The 15,813-nt window shown below is 38.6% G+C and overlaps 1 protein-coding gene across 1 annotated transcript; it reads left to right on the forward strand.

Moving 5' to 3' along the window:
- The first annotated feature begins 8,552 nt into the window (after nt 1–8,552).
- On the forward strand, nt 8,553–14,859 carry LOC115756041 (TMV resistance protein N-like). The gene is given in 7 exon segments (XM_048285182.1): nt 8,553–9,166; nt 9,839–10,943; nt 11,110–11,400; nt 11,487–12,843; nt 12,846–13,060; nt 14,604–14,649; nt 14,765–14,859. Coding segments are annotated over 6 exon segments (3,507 nt in total). The 5' UTR covers nt 8,553–8,672; the 3' UTR covers nt 14,649; nt 14,765–14,859.
- The last annotated feature ends 954 nt before the right edge of the window (nt 14,860–15,813 follow it).

The following is a 15,813-nucleotide window of genomic DNA, read 5'->3' on the forward strand; positions in this document are numbered from 1 at the left end:
CCTGCAATAAATGTGAAATTACAACAAATTTTCCCAAAGATCTAAAAAGAAAAAAAGAAAAAAATTGGTCAAATGGTGTGATTTTTGCTCAAAGTCTTTTAGAGACTCAAAGGTCTTTAATAAAGTTGTTGCAAAATACAGCCAAAGCCAGACATCAAAGTTAGTGGGAGTTTTCACTAGCTTTACTTTTGTCGGCCATAGCCCAAGATTTTTCTCATTGCCGCATGATCTTAGAGGAGCAAGTATTGGGTGAGTGTAACACGCACCAACCTGCATCGGGACGGCCATTTAGCCTGAGATTTTTCGTTCTTTCCTCTCTTTTTTTCCCCCTCTTTTAATAATCATATGAATAAGTTTGCTAAGTTAATGCTAAGTGTGCACTTAAGTAAATGACTTAAAATAAGCTCAAAAGCACCATTACCATCAAAATATCTCTTATGACCGAAAAAATAGTACAATTATTACCTTAACGTTTCAATTTTCTCATAGTAATTGTTCATAATCCCGGTCATTGGAAGTGGGCGAGCATCTAAATCATACGATTGAATAATACATTGGGAGGATTAAAAAGGAAAAAAAAAGAGGAAGAAAATGACCAAATTATTCATTTTCCGGGAGAGTGGGAAGGGAATATCATCAATTCCGCTGGAGATCATATAATCTCACCGCATGGATTGGATGATGGCCTCTTTAAACAGAAGAAAGGAAACGGCTCGCTCCGTGCAAAATTGAGACCATTTTATTATTCCTCGGGACTTACATCCTTCCAATTTTTATGCACAGGATGAGTGAGTGACTGTACATGTAGTCCTTGTTTTTCGGAAAAAAAAAAAACATGGTGACTCAAATATTGATTTTCCCTCCAACTCCTCAATTTTCGTTCGTGTTTTCCTTAATTTTATTATCTTTAATTCGATTGCAGTTCATACTAACCATAGTTCTAAAATTATGTGGCAGTCCAACTATACTTAATATGAGTAATAGAAATTACAATCCACCGATAACGGAAGAGGTGAGGCGAGCGAGACTAGGGTTTTGTTGATAGTAGCTAAAAATTGGTTCCAAAATTAGTTCGGTTCTCTAGTGGGTCTTCATTTGGAACTAGGAATCAGCCATGTGCCAATCGGTTTGAATAGAAACCGGTTCCCGGACCTATCTTTTGGTGGTCCGGTCCAATTTCCGAGTAAATCTGATTCGGTTGCATACCCTAAGAGCGCACTAGGCTTTTAAGCCATCCCACCGATGGGAACAGAAGTTTGGACCTTCTCAAACGGATTCAATTGGAGCATCTCGCGGTTTGGGTTAGGCTTTTCCAAACTCTCCCATTTATCTAGATTTTGAGCACACCGAATGTTTTTGATCATGCACTTCTTTATCGCATTTGTGTTAGACTTGAGTCTACCGTCATCGGGTTTATCATGATCGTCGATCATATGGGCGAGTATGCGTAGGGATCAACAGCCATGGCATGTTCGGATGCGGGCAAGACTTATCCATAGGAAAGAAAATTCTTCAGCTGGCCAGGACCGATGCAAGCCGTGTCCTGGAACGTCAATTGTGGAATTTAAGCCACTCGAATTTGCCTCCGTCGTCGCCCGTAAATGTCACGCCACTTTTCTATTTCGGTGAACCGCACTTAACTAAATGTGAAAGAGACGCTCGTGCGATTTTGAATAGTCCGAGCATGCATTTCTCTCCGTAGCTTTGATTAGCCGCCACCATCACACTAGTCTCACGATTTTTTACCCATTTCGTGTGGTCCCCACCAATTCTCTTAGCATTTTTACCAAAAGGACTAGGAACAGTACGCTAATGTCGGTCGCTGCAGAGTAATAATCATATAGTGTAAAGTAATTTCGGTGCAACACACGATTGCATACTGTAACGGATTTCTCTTATTGGAACATCTAACTAAATCATTCGTTAAGAAAAGAAAAAAAAATTGCCTCTTTAGTTTGGCAGACTGCTCGTTCCCAAAGAAGTTTGCTGGGATCAATCGCAGTTTTCAATATATGTTGAGAAGATAAACAAAAAGAAGAAGGAAGAAAAGGACAAAATTCTTTTGAACTTTAGTTCAATATGCAATTATGACTTTATGAAAGGTTGTGTTAGGTGATTCTCTAAATAATCGTTTGAAATATTTTTATTAAACTATTTCACTACCGACAACAATATATTTTTAACTATCAAGTTCAGAAAATAATTCTTCTGAGCATGCATATTAATAATCATTTCGAGAGTAAATATCGTATTTGCTTTTACAAGTCTAAAACGGCATCCCGGTAAATTTCTTTTAAGGATTAAAATGAAATTAACATTTAACATGAGTAGAGAATGGAGGTGAAACAAAAGACATATTCTATACATGTTATGCCTAGATAATGGAGGCACCGAAAAAGGACAAATTATCCGATGACTAGAGAGAATAGAGGTAAATGTGTTGGAAAGGTTGTCATGTGGTGGGTCACATTAATCACGACATACAAAAGATAATTAAGGTACGTTATGAAGAAAATGTAAAAGTCCTTGATTGCTATTTCAATAAGCTATTGCATCCTCAAGAAGGAAAAAAAATTCTCGAAAACAACATGTGGTTCAAATTTAAGCTCTACTTGTTTCGCGAAAAAATGACTGATTTAGAAAATATTTTCCTAAAATTAATCGATTGTATCTCTTAAAATAGTTAGGCAATAGAATGTTTTCATTACTGACATCATTGCTAACAAAAGCTTATGTCCAAACGTTTTCACGGGTGATAAAACTATTATTCGTTTAGTCAAGGTTATAACCAATACACACAATCATTTTTAAGAAAGTACTTTTCGAATCTTTCATTTTTCTCGAAATAAATAGAAGCTTAACTATGCTCTACTCTCTAGACGTCTATACCAGAGACAGATGCTATTCTGGAAAATTAAGTTCAGAGCATATAGGAACATACCAAATGAAATCTAACAAATGGAATCAGCATTCCCATTCTTTCAGTCTACGTGAACAGATCATGATGCACGTACAATACAGAGAAAACGCAGCTTCAAAGACATAAAAGCCCGAGGAACATCCATTCATATTGAGGAAGACATTCAACCATATATTGAGGGAACTGTCGGAACAGAACTCTCATGTGAAGAAAAATGATGCTTGGATTCTATTATGCAAATGCCAAAAGTGCACAGACAGACCTTGAGCAAACAATCAAACAAATGTGGGTTCTCTTATGTACATTGTGTTCAAGAAACATCTCCATAGAGCTCACAAAATGCCTCCAGAAGACGAAAAAAAGACCAACTCGGGGGGTGCCTACTGATCCTCTGCCAACACCTTCAGCACCTCATTAACGGGTGAGAAAAACGCCTACTGATCCCATACCAAGATCGCGGCTGCCGGACTATCTGCTTGACGTCCTTCAGTTTCTAAAAGCCGAGCCCTTCTCCTTTCATATGCCTGAATTCAAGAGAAGATATTAGACCAGCACCCACATAAGTGTACACAATTGTGCAGGATATGCATCCACAGAGCGGTCAAGCAAAAGTCCTGAAGTGGTATCAATTGCATAATGAGGTATAAACTGTGAAATCGTGATCCGGAACGACGAGAAAGGACGCCATTGAAGAGAAATAAAAGGACGATAAATTAGTGCAAACAGATGTAGAGTCGTGACTATGATATGCAGAGTTTAATTACTTCAAGCCACAGCAGAGAAAGAAGGGAACAAAGCCATAACATTGGTAATGAGCAGATCCAAAAAGTTTACCAAGCTGATGGGTAATGGAAACCAAATAAACATTACAAAACACTTCACAACCACTCAGTTCTCACCAATCTAGCAACTCGACACAAGTGCTGCAACATTGAATTACGAGTGACAAAGACGCTCATAGACGTATACGATGGCATTTCATTGCCAATTAGCCTAGATTTGCATAATGCTCTGCAGACATGGAGATAAATCGTCCAGAGTTTAGATCAGACCGAGCCAAATTTATATGCTAATCCTATACCGAATGTAAGCAATAATCCCCTCAACTAGCTTGCTGATCGAATCCGTGATTAGTCTATCAATAGAACGAAACTAGACATGAAAAATTGAAGTGTAAAGCGCCACTCAACACCGGAAAACATGCACGAGCCGTACTTAATTCTAGAAACTTTACTCAAAACCAGACACATTGATTTAGCAATTACTACTCTGAAGAGCATCGTTACCCTCCAAACAGATGTAATATCTGTCCTCGGGTACCAAGAAGGCTAAACACTATTGTCTTGACGCCCCCCGGCCTCTCCTTGTGCTGCCGGCTGAGGGCGTCGTATTCTCTATTCCTACGAACGGAGCCGCAAACATACTCCTACCAAAAAGGTCCCTCCCAACTGCACCACCACTGCCCAATCCCACCGGCGCCCGTGCTACCACGACTCCAGCCGTTCGTGATGCCACCATGGGTTCGAAGAGATTCGAACTCCACTCCGGTTCGTCTAAAAGACTATGGAGGAGTTGCTTGCATTTTGAATGTCCTATAGTAGCAATTTTCTATGTAGTTCCACCACATTTTGCTCTGCAAGTGTTCGGGGCACGTGGACTCGTGCTGGTGATGTGGTGGATAGAAATAAATTGCATATTATAAACTGCATAAGGACTTCTTTTTATAGGGTATAGTGTGAGTGTTACTGTTTGACTTAGTCCAAGACTAAGTCAAGGCAATGTAAATTTAAAGTGTGTTGTCTTGGTTTTTTGGCTAGGCACAAAATCGTTTGTTGTAATACATTTTAGAAGCAATGTTGATCACGTGCCTCGCATGGGCTAATTATTTTATATTAAGACACTCATGAGACTAAATCTATAAAATGATCGAATGTACTAGTGGACTTAAGTTACGTGGAGACTACGCTTGCACCGGAAAGAAATTTGATAATTTATGGTGTAACAAAACTATGATAAGACCATCTTTAATATTGACCAGAATCCGTCTTACATCTATGGAAGCAGTATGTCAGAGATCTGCTATCAATTAGCAACAACAGCGAGATTATTTGAGAAAACAATTTTGCAACAAAAAGGCGAAGCTTTGGATGGAGAAAGGGAGACGGACAAGAAAATATTATCATTCATTTTTACAAGTGATATAAACGGTAGTTTTAAGAAAAATGTTTTTCAAATCATTTATCATGGAGCCTTAAGCTGCATTGGAATGGCACAAAGGATGACAAATTGGTATCACATCTTATGGTGATGCTATTGCCCTTTTTCATAGTTTCGCTTTGTTTATCAATGCCTTTCTAAGCTTCGCATCCCAAAAATTTGCCAAGCTAACTAGACACACTTGTAAGTTCAAATTTGAAGTTAAGCGACCACAATCTATTTGGTATATGAATTTCGAGCACCAAAACAATGGTGTACTAGTTAAGTTGCTTTAGGCCAAACTTACACGAAATATGATAATTTAATTTGATAACTAAAACAATATGAGCTAGCATTCTATTATCCCAAAATTCCACCCCTGATTAACTCCAAAATCAAATAAAAATCATCTTATCCAATTAATTATTAATTTTTGAATTGGATCGGATCGACTCAGCATGAACGCCCCAAACATTATCCGAACTCCATCATTGGAGGTAATGTCATGCTAAATCCCCTTTACTTTCTTTCTGCTCATGATTGATCAGAAAACCTACTCCGAACCACAAATCTTCAATTGATTCCGTAGATCAAAATGATCAGTTGGGGGCATGAAATGGGGCAATGTCCAACCAACGCAGCCTCCCAAGTGCTGCATTTGCCGCTAAGTCGACCACTACGAACTATACTCAAAACTTATTGCTTTTTTTTTCATTTTAATTTCATATGCAAAGAAAAGGCAGCCGTTCCAAAATTTTTGTGCTCTCCTTACCATTAGCTTGAGTGAAAATGAATTAAGGACGTAAGAAAAGGAATGTAGATTGAAAGATAGAAAATAATTTGAAATAACAGTAGTTTCAGAATGCACCAAAAGGAAATCGATTTGACTATTATGCTCTGCTTATTTCGTGAAAAATAAATGACTTTAAAAAGAGTTTTCTATAAATAATAGCTTTTTTCGCTTGAAGTTATTACCTAATAAAAAAAATTTTAGTATAAAAAAAATTTATGTGTAAATATTTCCGTGGACAATAGAAATAATTTCGTTCATTTATTTTTATAATTGATATAAGCGATTAATTAAAAAAATTAAATTATTTATTTTTCGTAAAGAAAAGGAAAGTATAACCTCGCAACTATATAGGCCTCTAGCCTCCACCGCAACACCAGGATGTGTGCCAAAAGATCTTCTTCAATAGTTAGCCCTGTAAAAAACTATTTGGTGTATTTTGTCTAAAAAAACCCTAAACCTATTACATGGTAGCCAACTTAGTATAAACCTTTTAATTGTGCCAATTTAGTGATAAATATTTTGAGATTTTTTCAATTTAGTCATGTTAACACCTGATTTTAGCCGTTCGAAATCGATATTTTCTTATAAAATATAGAAAGCTCAAAATAGCGTAGGCAACAAAAAAAATAGACAAAATAGATAAATATGCAATTTCTTTGAATATTATTATTAAGTTATAAGTGTTGTCGTTATTATTATTGTTATTAGTATAAAGAATTTTTTTTATTGAAAAATAATAAATAGATAATATAAAAAGGTCCAAAAAAATTGAGTATTCTTTTTCCTCCCTTTCTTGGTAGGATTGAAAATCTTATATTTTGCATATCCATACGATTAAATTCTTAAATTTCCGTAATAATGTGAAGTAGAAAAAAAAAAGTGCTTTGAATTATTATTATTTGATTGGACTAGTTCTGAAAAAGCGAAGACACTTCGAATTGTTTAAATACATAGGCCGAGAAGATAAATAAAAAAGAGAAAAAGGAAGAAAAGGACAAAATCATTCTAGCTTTGTGAAAGGTGCGTGGGAAGGGAGAATAATCAATTCTAACTTTATGAAAGGTGGCGGGTGGCACATCAAATAATTATTTTCCTTCCAATGCCGTAATTTTAGTCATATTTATCTCAATTTTATTCCCTTTATTTCGTTTATAGTCCAGGCAAACCGAAGTACGAAAAGTATGAAAAATTCGATTCTTTACGCACCATTGAATTAAAGAATATCAATGTTCTTTAAATAATTTCCTCTAAAGAAATGGCAAAGGCCTCACGAAGGATCACATCCCTTCTTTAGGCGCATCCCAGATGCTTTTTTTTTTTTGGTTATTGAAAAAAAATGAATTAGGATTGAATTGACACAATTGTAATAGGTTTATGACTTTTTTGGTAATTTTCCCGAATGGTGACGGGTGGCTTACTAGGGTAAACTTCAGTTAAATGTGAGTTGCAATATTGGGAATGTGCAGTTTTATTTCTTATAATTAATTAAGCAAAATGTACTAGCAAAAGAATAAATACGTCTTTCAAATGTGGCAATCAAACATAAGAAAAGTATCCAATGATGTTTCTTGCATACAAAGCTAGGCATAAAGGGAGTAAAGGCGGACATCAAAGTTAAGAGAGGGAGATTCCACCAACTTTACTTTTGTTGTCTCACTTTTGTCGGCCATTTAGCCTGAGATTTTTTCTCATTGCCTTATGATCTTATTATGTCGTTTTTTTTTTTTTTTTTGGCTGATTAAATAGGAGAAGGTCGTGATTTCATCATTGCGAAATTATTCTGCGCCCTCCGGAGAGAAAGTTCTTCAAGAAGACAATTTTTTATTTATTTATTTCCTTTTCCATCAGCAAAGCAACCCTAACTGAAACGAGAGAAAAGAAATAAAATAATGACTTCAAAAATGGAGTTTTCTCTAATAATTGTCTAATAAGCCATCAGAAGTAGGCAAGCACCTAAATGATACATTCGTACATGCGACTTTCATCGAATACGGCTTTTCATTTAATTGGACACGTATCTATCGGATCGAGCATGAAATTCTGTTTACTCACTTAAAATCGAGTATCATTTTTCCTTCCTTCATTTCTTTCTAGGATTGAAAATACTGTATTCTACATATCCATACGATTAAGTTATTAGATTTCAGAAGCAATGTAAAATAGAAAAAAAAAAAAAAGGTGCTTGGAATCAATGTTATTTGATTGGACCGGCTCTATAAAAAAGAGAAGGCATTTCAGCTTATTTGAATTTATGTTGAGAAGATAAACAAAAAGAAAAAGGAATAAAAGGACAAAATTCTTCTAGCTTTATCAAAAGGGGAGTCGGAAGGGAATACAATCAATTATGACCTTATGAAAGGTAGTCGGGGGCCCCACTGGAGATCCTACAATCACGCTGCGTTACGATGAGATGACTCTCTGTGCAAAAGGGAGACCTATTTACCTTCCAATTTCTTAATTTTTATTCGTACTTATCTCAGTTTTATTCCCTCTAATTCGTTTATAGTCCATGCACAGTAAAAGTATGGAAAAAGTCGATTCTTTACGTACTGGTGAATTAAAAACTATCAATATTCTTTACGCGATTTCTTTGAAAGTATCTGTTGATGTTGACGCGGCCACATTCTCCATTGAAAACATCGGGTCAGTCTTAGTAGTGGCGAAGGCCTAACAAAGGATCACATCCCATCTTCAGGCGCACCTCAGACACACACACACACACACAGGGAGAGAGAGATCCGTTAAGCAGAACAAATTTATGCTATGGCGAGCTCAGATGCAAGTACGTCGTCCGGAAGCGAGTACCAAGTGTTCCTAAGCTTTAGAGGACCCGACACTCGCGTCGGATTCACCGACTTCCTCTTCCACAGCTTGATCGACGCTGGAATACGCGTCTTTCGAGATGATGAAGAGCTCCGTGTCGGTGAAAGGATCGATGGATCGCTCCAGCGAGCGATCGACAACTCCAGGATCTACATACCTGTCTTCTCTCGGACATATGCTTCGAGCCAATGGTGCCTCCACGAGCTCGCGCAAATCGTGGCAAATACTTCCAAATCGGAAGGTAAAAAAGAGATCCTACCTATTTTCTTCAATGTGGAACCTGACGATGTTAAGCTGAAAACTCCTTTGTATCGCGATGCCATACTAAATTTGGAGCGTGAGAAGAAGTTGAGCAATGAGCAAGTAGATGCATGGAGAGTGGCTCTCATGGAGGTTGATGCTATAAAGGGGTGGGAAGTGAAGAAGTACAAAGGGTAAGCTAATTGCTTTCCAGATTGTTTCCCCAATTTCCTTTTCACACTGGATCATAGATATAAAGAATTCCAGTCTGGTATAATAGCTATGCTACTATATTATTATCAAATTGAAAAAACTATGCTACATTAGTAGAAAAAAATGGGAAACTGCTTAGCAAGGTCATCCTGTGTAGTGGGTGAATGATGATATAATTAATGGCTAGGTAGCTAAAATAATATTAGATTGTGGACAGTGGGAGGAAAAAGAATGGGATAATGAAATGAAATCTACATTCCCATCTAATTATTTAATCTTGCAATACGTTAAACATTTCTCATCTTGAATACACCATGTCCAACTTATGTAATTGTCGGTCTAACATAAATCCTGAAATATCAATTCCAACTGCATAAACACTTATACATCTATTTTTCGCAAATGTTATCAACGTTATTCCAAGATTGCTAATCTCATGTTGGAATCAAGTCATACTCCAAGTTATGACATGGTGCACCCATTGTTAAATTGCATAAAAGTATGTTTGGTGCGACGTTAATGTCCAATATGCACTTTTGGATGATCACTTCCAGATTAAAGGTCCCATTAGTTGTCCGAATATTTTGTAGCTTATCTGGTGCTTGAATAACATCATTTTTTCCCCTCGTTAAAATGGTTTTCCATTGTGGCAGCTACGGTGACGTGATTAAATTGATCGTTGAGGAGGTCGTGCAAAAGCTGAAGACAAAGCATAGATCCGTGACTGAACATTTAGTTGGAATTGATGATCGAGTTGCAGCACTAACCGAATTGTTAGACGTCGGCTCTGGCGGTGTGCGGCTCGTTGGAATTCATGGCATGGGGGGTATCGGTAAAACGACTCTTGCCAAAGTCGTATTTAACCAGCTCTCTTCTAATTTTGGAAAGTTTTGTTGTTTCGTGGAAGATGTTCGAGCGAAGTCATTAAGAACCGATGGCTTAATTGAGTTACAAAAGAAGTTGTTATCCCAAATCGGTCATCCTACGGAAACAAGAAGCATTGATGAAATTGATTATGGAACAAAGAGGATTGAAGAAGTACTTAGCAACAAAAAAGTCCTCATTGTACTTGATGATGTTGGTAATTGTGAGCAAGTAGAGAAATTAGTTGGAAGGAGTACTTTGAAATCAGGATCTAGAATAGTGATTACAACAAGAAATAAAGATGTTCTGCGAATCAATAGACCGAACTACCAAATCTTAGAATATGAAATGGAGGTGATGAGTAGTGATCATGCGCTCGAGCTTTTCAGTAGGCATGCATTTAATAGAGACTCTCCGTCAGATGATTACAAGGATCTTTCGGGGAAAATCGTAGCTGCTATCGGGAGATCGCCGTTGGCTCTTGAAGTCATTGGCTCATTCCTCTTTGACAAAAGGCAACAAATCTGGAGAGAGACATTGGAGAAGTTAAGCAAAGCACCTCACGATGATGTTTTCGAAAAGCTGAAGATCGGTTATGATGCCTTAAGTTACCAGCAACAACAAATTTTCCTCGATATTGCATGCTTTTTCATTGGTGAGCGTATGATGTATGCAATCTACATGTGGAAAGATTGTGACTTTTTCCCGGATACGGGAGTTGATTTCCTCATTAGCATGTCATTGGTAAAGATCATGGAAAATACGTTTTGGATGCACGATCAACTCGGAGATCTTGGAAGGGAAATCGTTTGTCGAGAAAATCCAACAAGTCCTGGAGAGCGGAGTAGGATATGGATTGACAAGGAGGTCGTCATTGCAATGAGGACAAAGGAGGTAATATATCTCAGGAAAAAATTAATAGTTTCCCTATTAGAAAATCCTCTATCTTAGTATCTACACTGCACTAGGATACTGTTTTCCCTTTCCTCTTTTTCCGTTGTAATCCTTTTCCTCTGAAACCAAATACTGAATATCTGAAATTTCTTTCTCTCATTCGCAGGTGAAGAAGAACGTTCAAGCACTGAATGTTGACCTATGCAAAAGTGATATTAAGACTATTAGAAGTGAAGAGATTGAAAGGTTTGAACATTTAAGGTACCTCAAATTAAATTGGGGAACCTTCCATGGTAACTTAGCGAATAGTCTTGGCAATTTAAGATGGATTGTTTGGAGTAATCCTCCTCGTCGGTTGTTTTTTAAGCCAACCAATATGCGCTTAAATAATGTGGTAGTTCTTGAATTTTCAGACAATGCCTTCATAGATAATTCGAAACTACAGAGCTTAATCAAGGTGAGCAATTCGCTTCTTACTATTCTATTTTCTTTGAATGAAATATCTGATTGTTCATCCATTGAATATCGCATTTATTTTGACAGATGGCAAGGAAATTGAAAGTTCTTTCTCTTAAAGAATGTCACAACATAAAGAGAATGCCGGACTTCTCTGGATGCCCAAATTTAGAGAGGCTTAGTTTCGAAGGATGTTCCAATTTAAGGAAACTTGATGGCTCTATTGGGATGTTGAAGTCTTTGATTGAATTGAAGATTAGGTCTTGCCATTCTCTTGTAGATTTGCCTGAAGAAATCGGGAACCTAGTGAATTTGAAGCATTTCTCGGTCGAGGAGTGTCCGGTGAAGAAACTACCAGATTCCATATGGAGGTTGAAATCATTATGTGAGTTGCACTTTGACAACGGCTATACCAGAGTACGTTTGGCAAATTCATGGGAGATACCTAGTGCAGTAATGCTTGAGAATCTAGAAGTGCTTCAAATCCGTAGTCGCAATTTAAAAGGTCGACTTCCTTCGGCAATCGGAAATTTGCCCTTTCTAAGAGTCCTACGCTTGTTACACACTTGCATCGGTGAAGTTCCAGAGACAGTTAATAGGCTTCCTTGCATGCAAACACTTGAGTTAATAGATTGTGATGAGATTCAAGAGCTGCCGGCGCTTCCCACAAGTTTAAACAATCTACGAGTGTCATCTAAATCATTGCGGGTAGTCCCGGACCTCTCGAATCCGACTAATTTGGTTCCGTTGGACCTTGATGATGGCTCTCGTAAAAAACAGGGAGGTAAAATTTGCACCGGTGATTTAGTGGGAATGGGGAAGTTATCCAAACCGAACAAGTTGAAATTGGAACTTCTCAATGTCCCTGCTCCGGCTGAGTTGGCTTCCCTTTCTCGGTTAAAGGAACTTTATTTGTTTGGTTTGGACCTGCGAATGCCGACGCAACTTCCATCGTCTCTGTTAAAGTTAGAGCTGGATAAGTTCAATTCAACCGTCTCACTCTCGTCCGGATTAGAAAACTTGTCAAGTTTAGAGCTTAGATCGTCTCAAGTGCAAGAAATTCAACTCAGCGGGCATCAACTTCACAACTTAACAGAGTTGATTTTGAGAGGCGATTATTGTGATACCTTGGAGAGACTCGGGCTATCAAACTTGAGGAAGCTCAAAACCGTCGGGGTATCAGATTGCCCAAAGCTTGTTGAGATCCAATTTGTTGGGGCGTTTGAATCATTGGAGGAATTTTCTGTCTCGAGGTGCGAGTCCTTGGGAGGGTTCGAGTGCGCGGGTGAAGCAGAGTCCGCTAATGAGTTGACCATGGAGGAAGGGAGAATAATTCTTCCGTCCCGGGTATTATGTAAGTTGAGACGGTTCCGTCTTGATCATTGCCCAAAGATACTCCAAATTCAAGTACTCGGTACATCAGAATTGTGGGAAGAATTTTGGGTATGGCAATGGGCATCCGAAACTGCGATGTTCTACGGGTTGTCGAGGGCCTTGACGAGTTAGAGGCTTTGAATGTCTTGTACATTGATGATAGCCCATCATTGGAAAGGTGGATTGATGTATCAACTACCAAATTGCCAAATGATTGCCGTGTCATCATCTACCACGGATATAAGAAACATTTCAAAGGCACCGTCCAATCTTACAAGCGTTATAAGGTGAGTTAGAACCTTCTCCTTTCTTTTTTTCTATGTCCCTTTTTACCTCCCCCTTTTCTCTCTCGATGGATGCGGCAACGATGGCCTCCCCGTCCGCTTAGTCCCACCTCTATATCAACAATTTTTGTACTGACTTACCAATTTTTATTGCCACGGAACCGGCGGTTCCGGTTCCTAAAAAAGGTGGAACAGGAACCGCCGGTTCCTAGGCCCAATAACTCTTTTTCTCGGGTCTTCTCCCTTTGTTTTTTTTTTTTTTTAAACCGGGTCGGAACCTGCCCTTGAAGGCCGGTTCCGGTTCCGGGTCATAACCGTGGGCCCGGTCAACGGGCCGGTTCTGGGCCCCGGTTCAATATTGGCCATGTCTAGTTTGATATTTCCATGAAATTATCAACCTAAATTAAAAGTGAAGGGAACACTTTTAGGGAAAATCGAGGCTCTTGACACAAAAGGTCTACCTCGGTATGTAGATAAGCCGAGACGGAAATGGGTTTCCTTCTATCGCATGCCATTGTGGTCGCTCCATCATGAATGTTGAGTGCTCTCTTAAACTGCTCAATATTGAGATAAGATTGGTGATATGTAGGACTTTGGGTGAATACACACTAAAAGAATCGATGACTTACTAACACGAGTCGTAAACATTTTCCTACGAGAGGCATTCCAGTAACAAAGTTTTACTTACGGTAGTAAATAAATTGGAATATTTTGCTTAAGTTTATTTTGATGGTAACTTTGGCACAAATGTTGGTATGAAACATATGACATAATACAAAGAAAAGCAAACAATATTCGTCGGTTTTAGGATATGTATCCATTAAAATTCGATTTGACTCCATAAGGAACATCTTTGCTTGCAGCTTATTTTATGGAATCAAACCCATTTCTCATTCTTGTGGAAGATTTGCACTTTGATTTCATATGTTTATTTTTCTTTCTTTTCATTTCTTTAGTTGTTTATCATCACAATAATGATAGGTGTCAAGAGGAAACAGGAATCTGTCCATTTTTTGAGATCTCATTGCCTAAAAAAAAAATGTGTCACGGGGTCAGATACCGATCTTTAAATCTTCTTTATTTGTTATAGAATGGATGTGACTGGTGCTAAACTATTCTAATAGGAGTTGCATTGCCTCCTATTTGTCTGAATATGGCGATGGGGTATTTGTTATCCAGGCCTGCCATTTTCTGCTAATATTATATTGCTTGTCTTATTGTACATGGCAAGAAGTTTGTATCTTAGGTACTTAGTGCTGGGCACTAACATCATTGATCAAGTAGTATTCGAATCGAAACCAAGTCGGTTGCCGGTCCTAAATTGTCTGCAATTGGTAGCACGAGAAATTGAACTCGTGTTACACATAATCCGCATGCGCGAATGTGTTCCTTAATCTTTAAGCACGCTCCGTGGAGTTTATACGGCTATCCAATATGACATTGCTTCAGTTTTTTGATATAGATTCTTTTTCGTACTTCGACCGCAACTTCTTATGCAATGTACACTATCTTAGTATATCTTTTCTAGGAATCGAATATGTTTCAGGAGTCACGCTCTCCTCGGACGTGTACGTGTTTTAGAAGCCTATAAGGTTTTGAAGACAGCTCATGTCACATGTAAGCATGCGCGGGAGTTCACCAAGTTTTGAAACCGGGATCAGTGACAGATTTTTTACTCCGCTCTGTGTGGCGATTCACATAGAGCAGAGTAAGAAATCGTCTCTCAATCCACAAATTCCAGAAGCTTCTCTACCACTGGTCGACGCCGGAATCCACCATCTCCGATCACGAGCATTTACCAGTCACTTGTCACCGGAGATGCAGATTCACTGAACCGAGAACCATCCACACGGAACACAAGCTGGAAGCTGGAACCATTCACCTGAGTTGCTGACTAATTTTCTGAGGCCGGTCCCGAGCAACCACCGTGACATCGCCAGTTCAACATTTCGAAGTCGCGCCCCACCAATAACAGCTCGTGATGGAAGCACTCAGGGTCCGTTCGAAGCTCCTTCGCCGGTGAGTCGCACCCCACCAATCAATTCGCTCTGTTTTTGGCTGATATTTCCGAAGCACTCGGGGTCCGTTCGAAGCTCCTTCGCCGGCATCGTCACTGGCGACACTTCCATGACTTCCTATTTCTAGTCCAATCACAGTTCGTGACCGGCAATCGCATTTTACCTTCATATGCTCTTCTCTCAGCTATTCTTCGAGGAATAAAAAAAAGGCGGAGAAGTCTAATTAAGATTTATGTGAAATCGTCTCTGATTAATGATTTACTGATGATCCGTACTCATTTTGACGCTGTTGTTATAGCTTGGATTGGAATAGATGCTTCAATGTGTCAGTTGGATCTCTTGTCTAAATTGATCACCCCATGTTTGATGAAATGCCTGAATCGGATCAGCATGAATATAGCGTCGAATCTGACTGAGTTCATCTTATCTGCTTGAGTGATTCACTGTACTAGTTGTGTAGGTTGCATAAATCTAATTGATATGAACCTTTGATTCTTTACCGATAACCTTGGCCTTGATACTGTTTTCAATCTGCGAAGTTAGCTGATACTGTTGATGTACTAAATTAAAAGAACTTGTTGATTGCTGCTGACTCATAGATTGAGGAGAGCAATTATTTCCTTTGCGTGAAAGAATGAATTCTTGTGATTAGCGAGAATGATAGCGCACGCCATTTTACCGTGTTCTGTAATTTGTGTGTATCCATGGCGGTCGGGGAGTGGACTCCAAAAGATGAAA

This window comes from Rhodamnia argentea, chromosome 9 (genome assembly GCF_020921035.1).
Source record: "Rhodamnia argentea isolate NSW1041297 chromosome 9, ASM2092103v1, whole genome shotgun sequence".
In the NCBI taxonomy this organism is placed as follows: domain Eukaryota; kingdom Viridiplantae; phylum Streptophyta; class Magnoliopsida; order Myrtales; family Myrtaceae; genus Rhodamnia; species Rhodamnia argentea.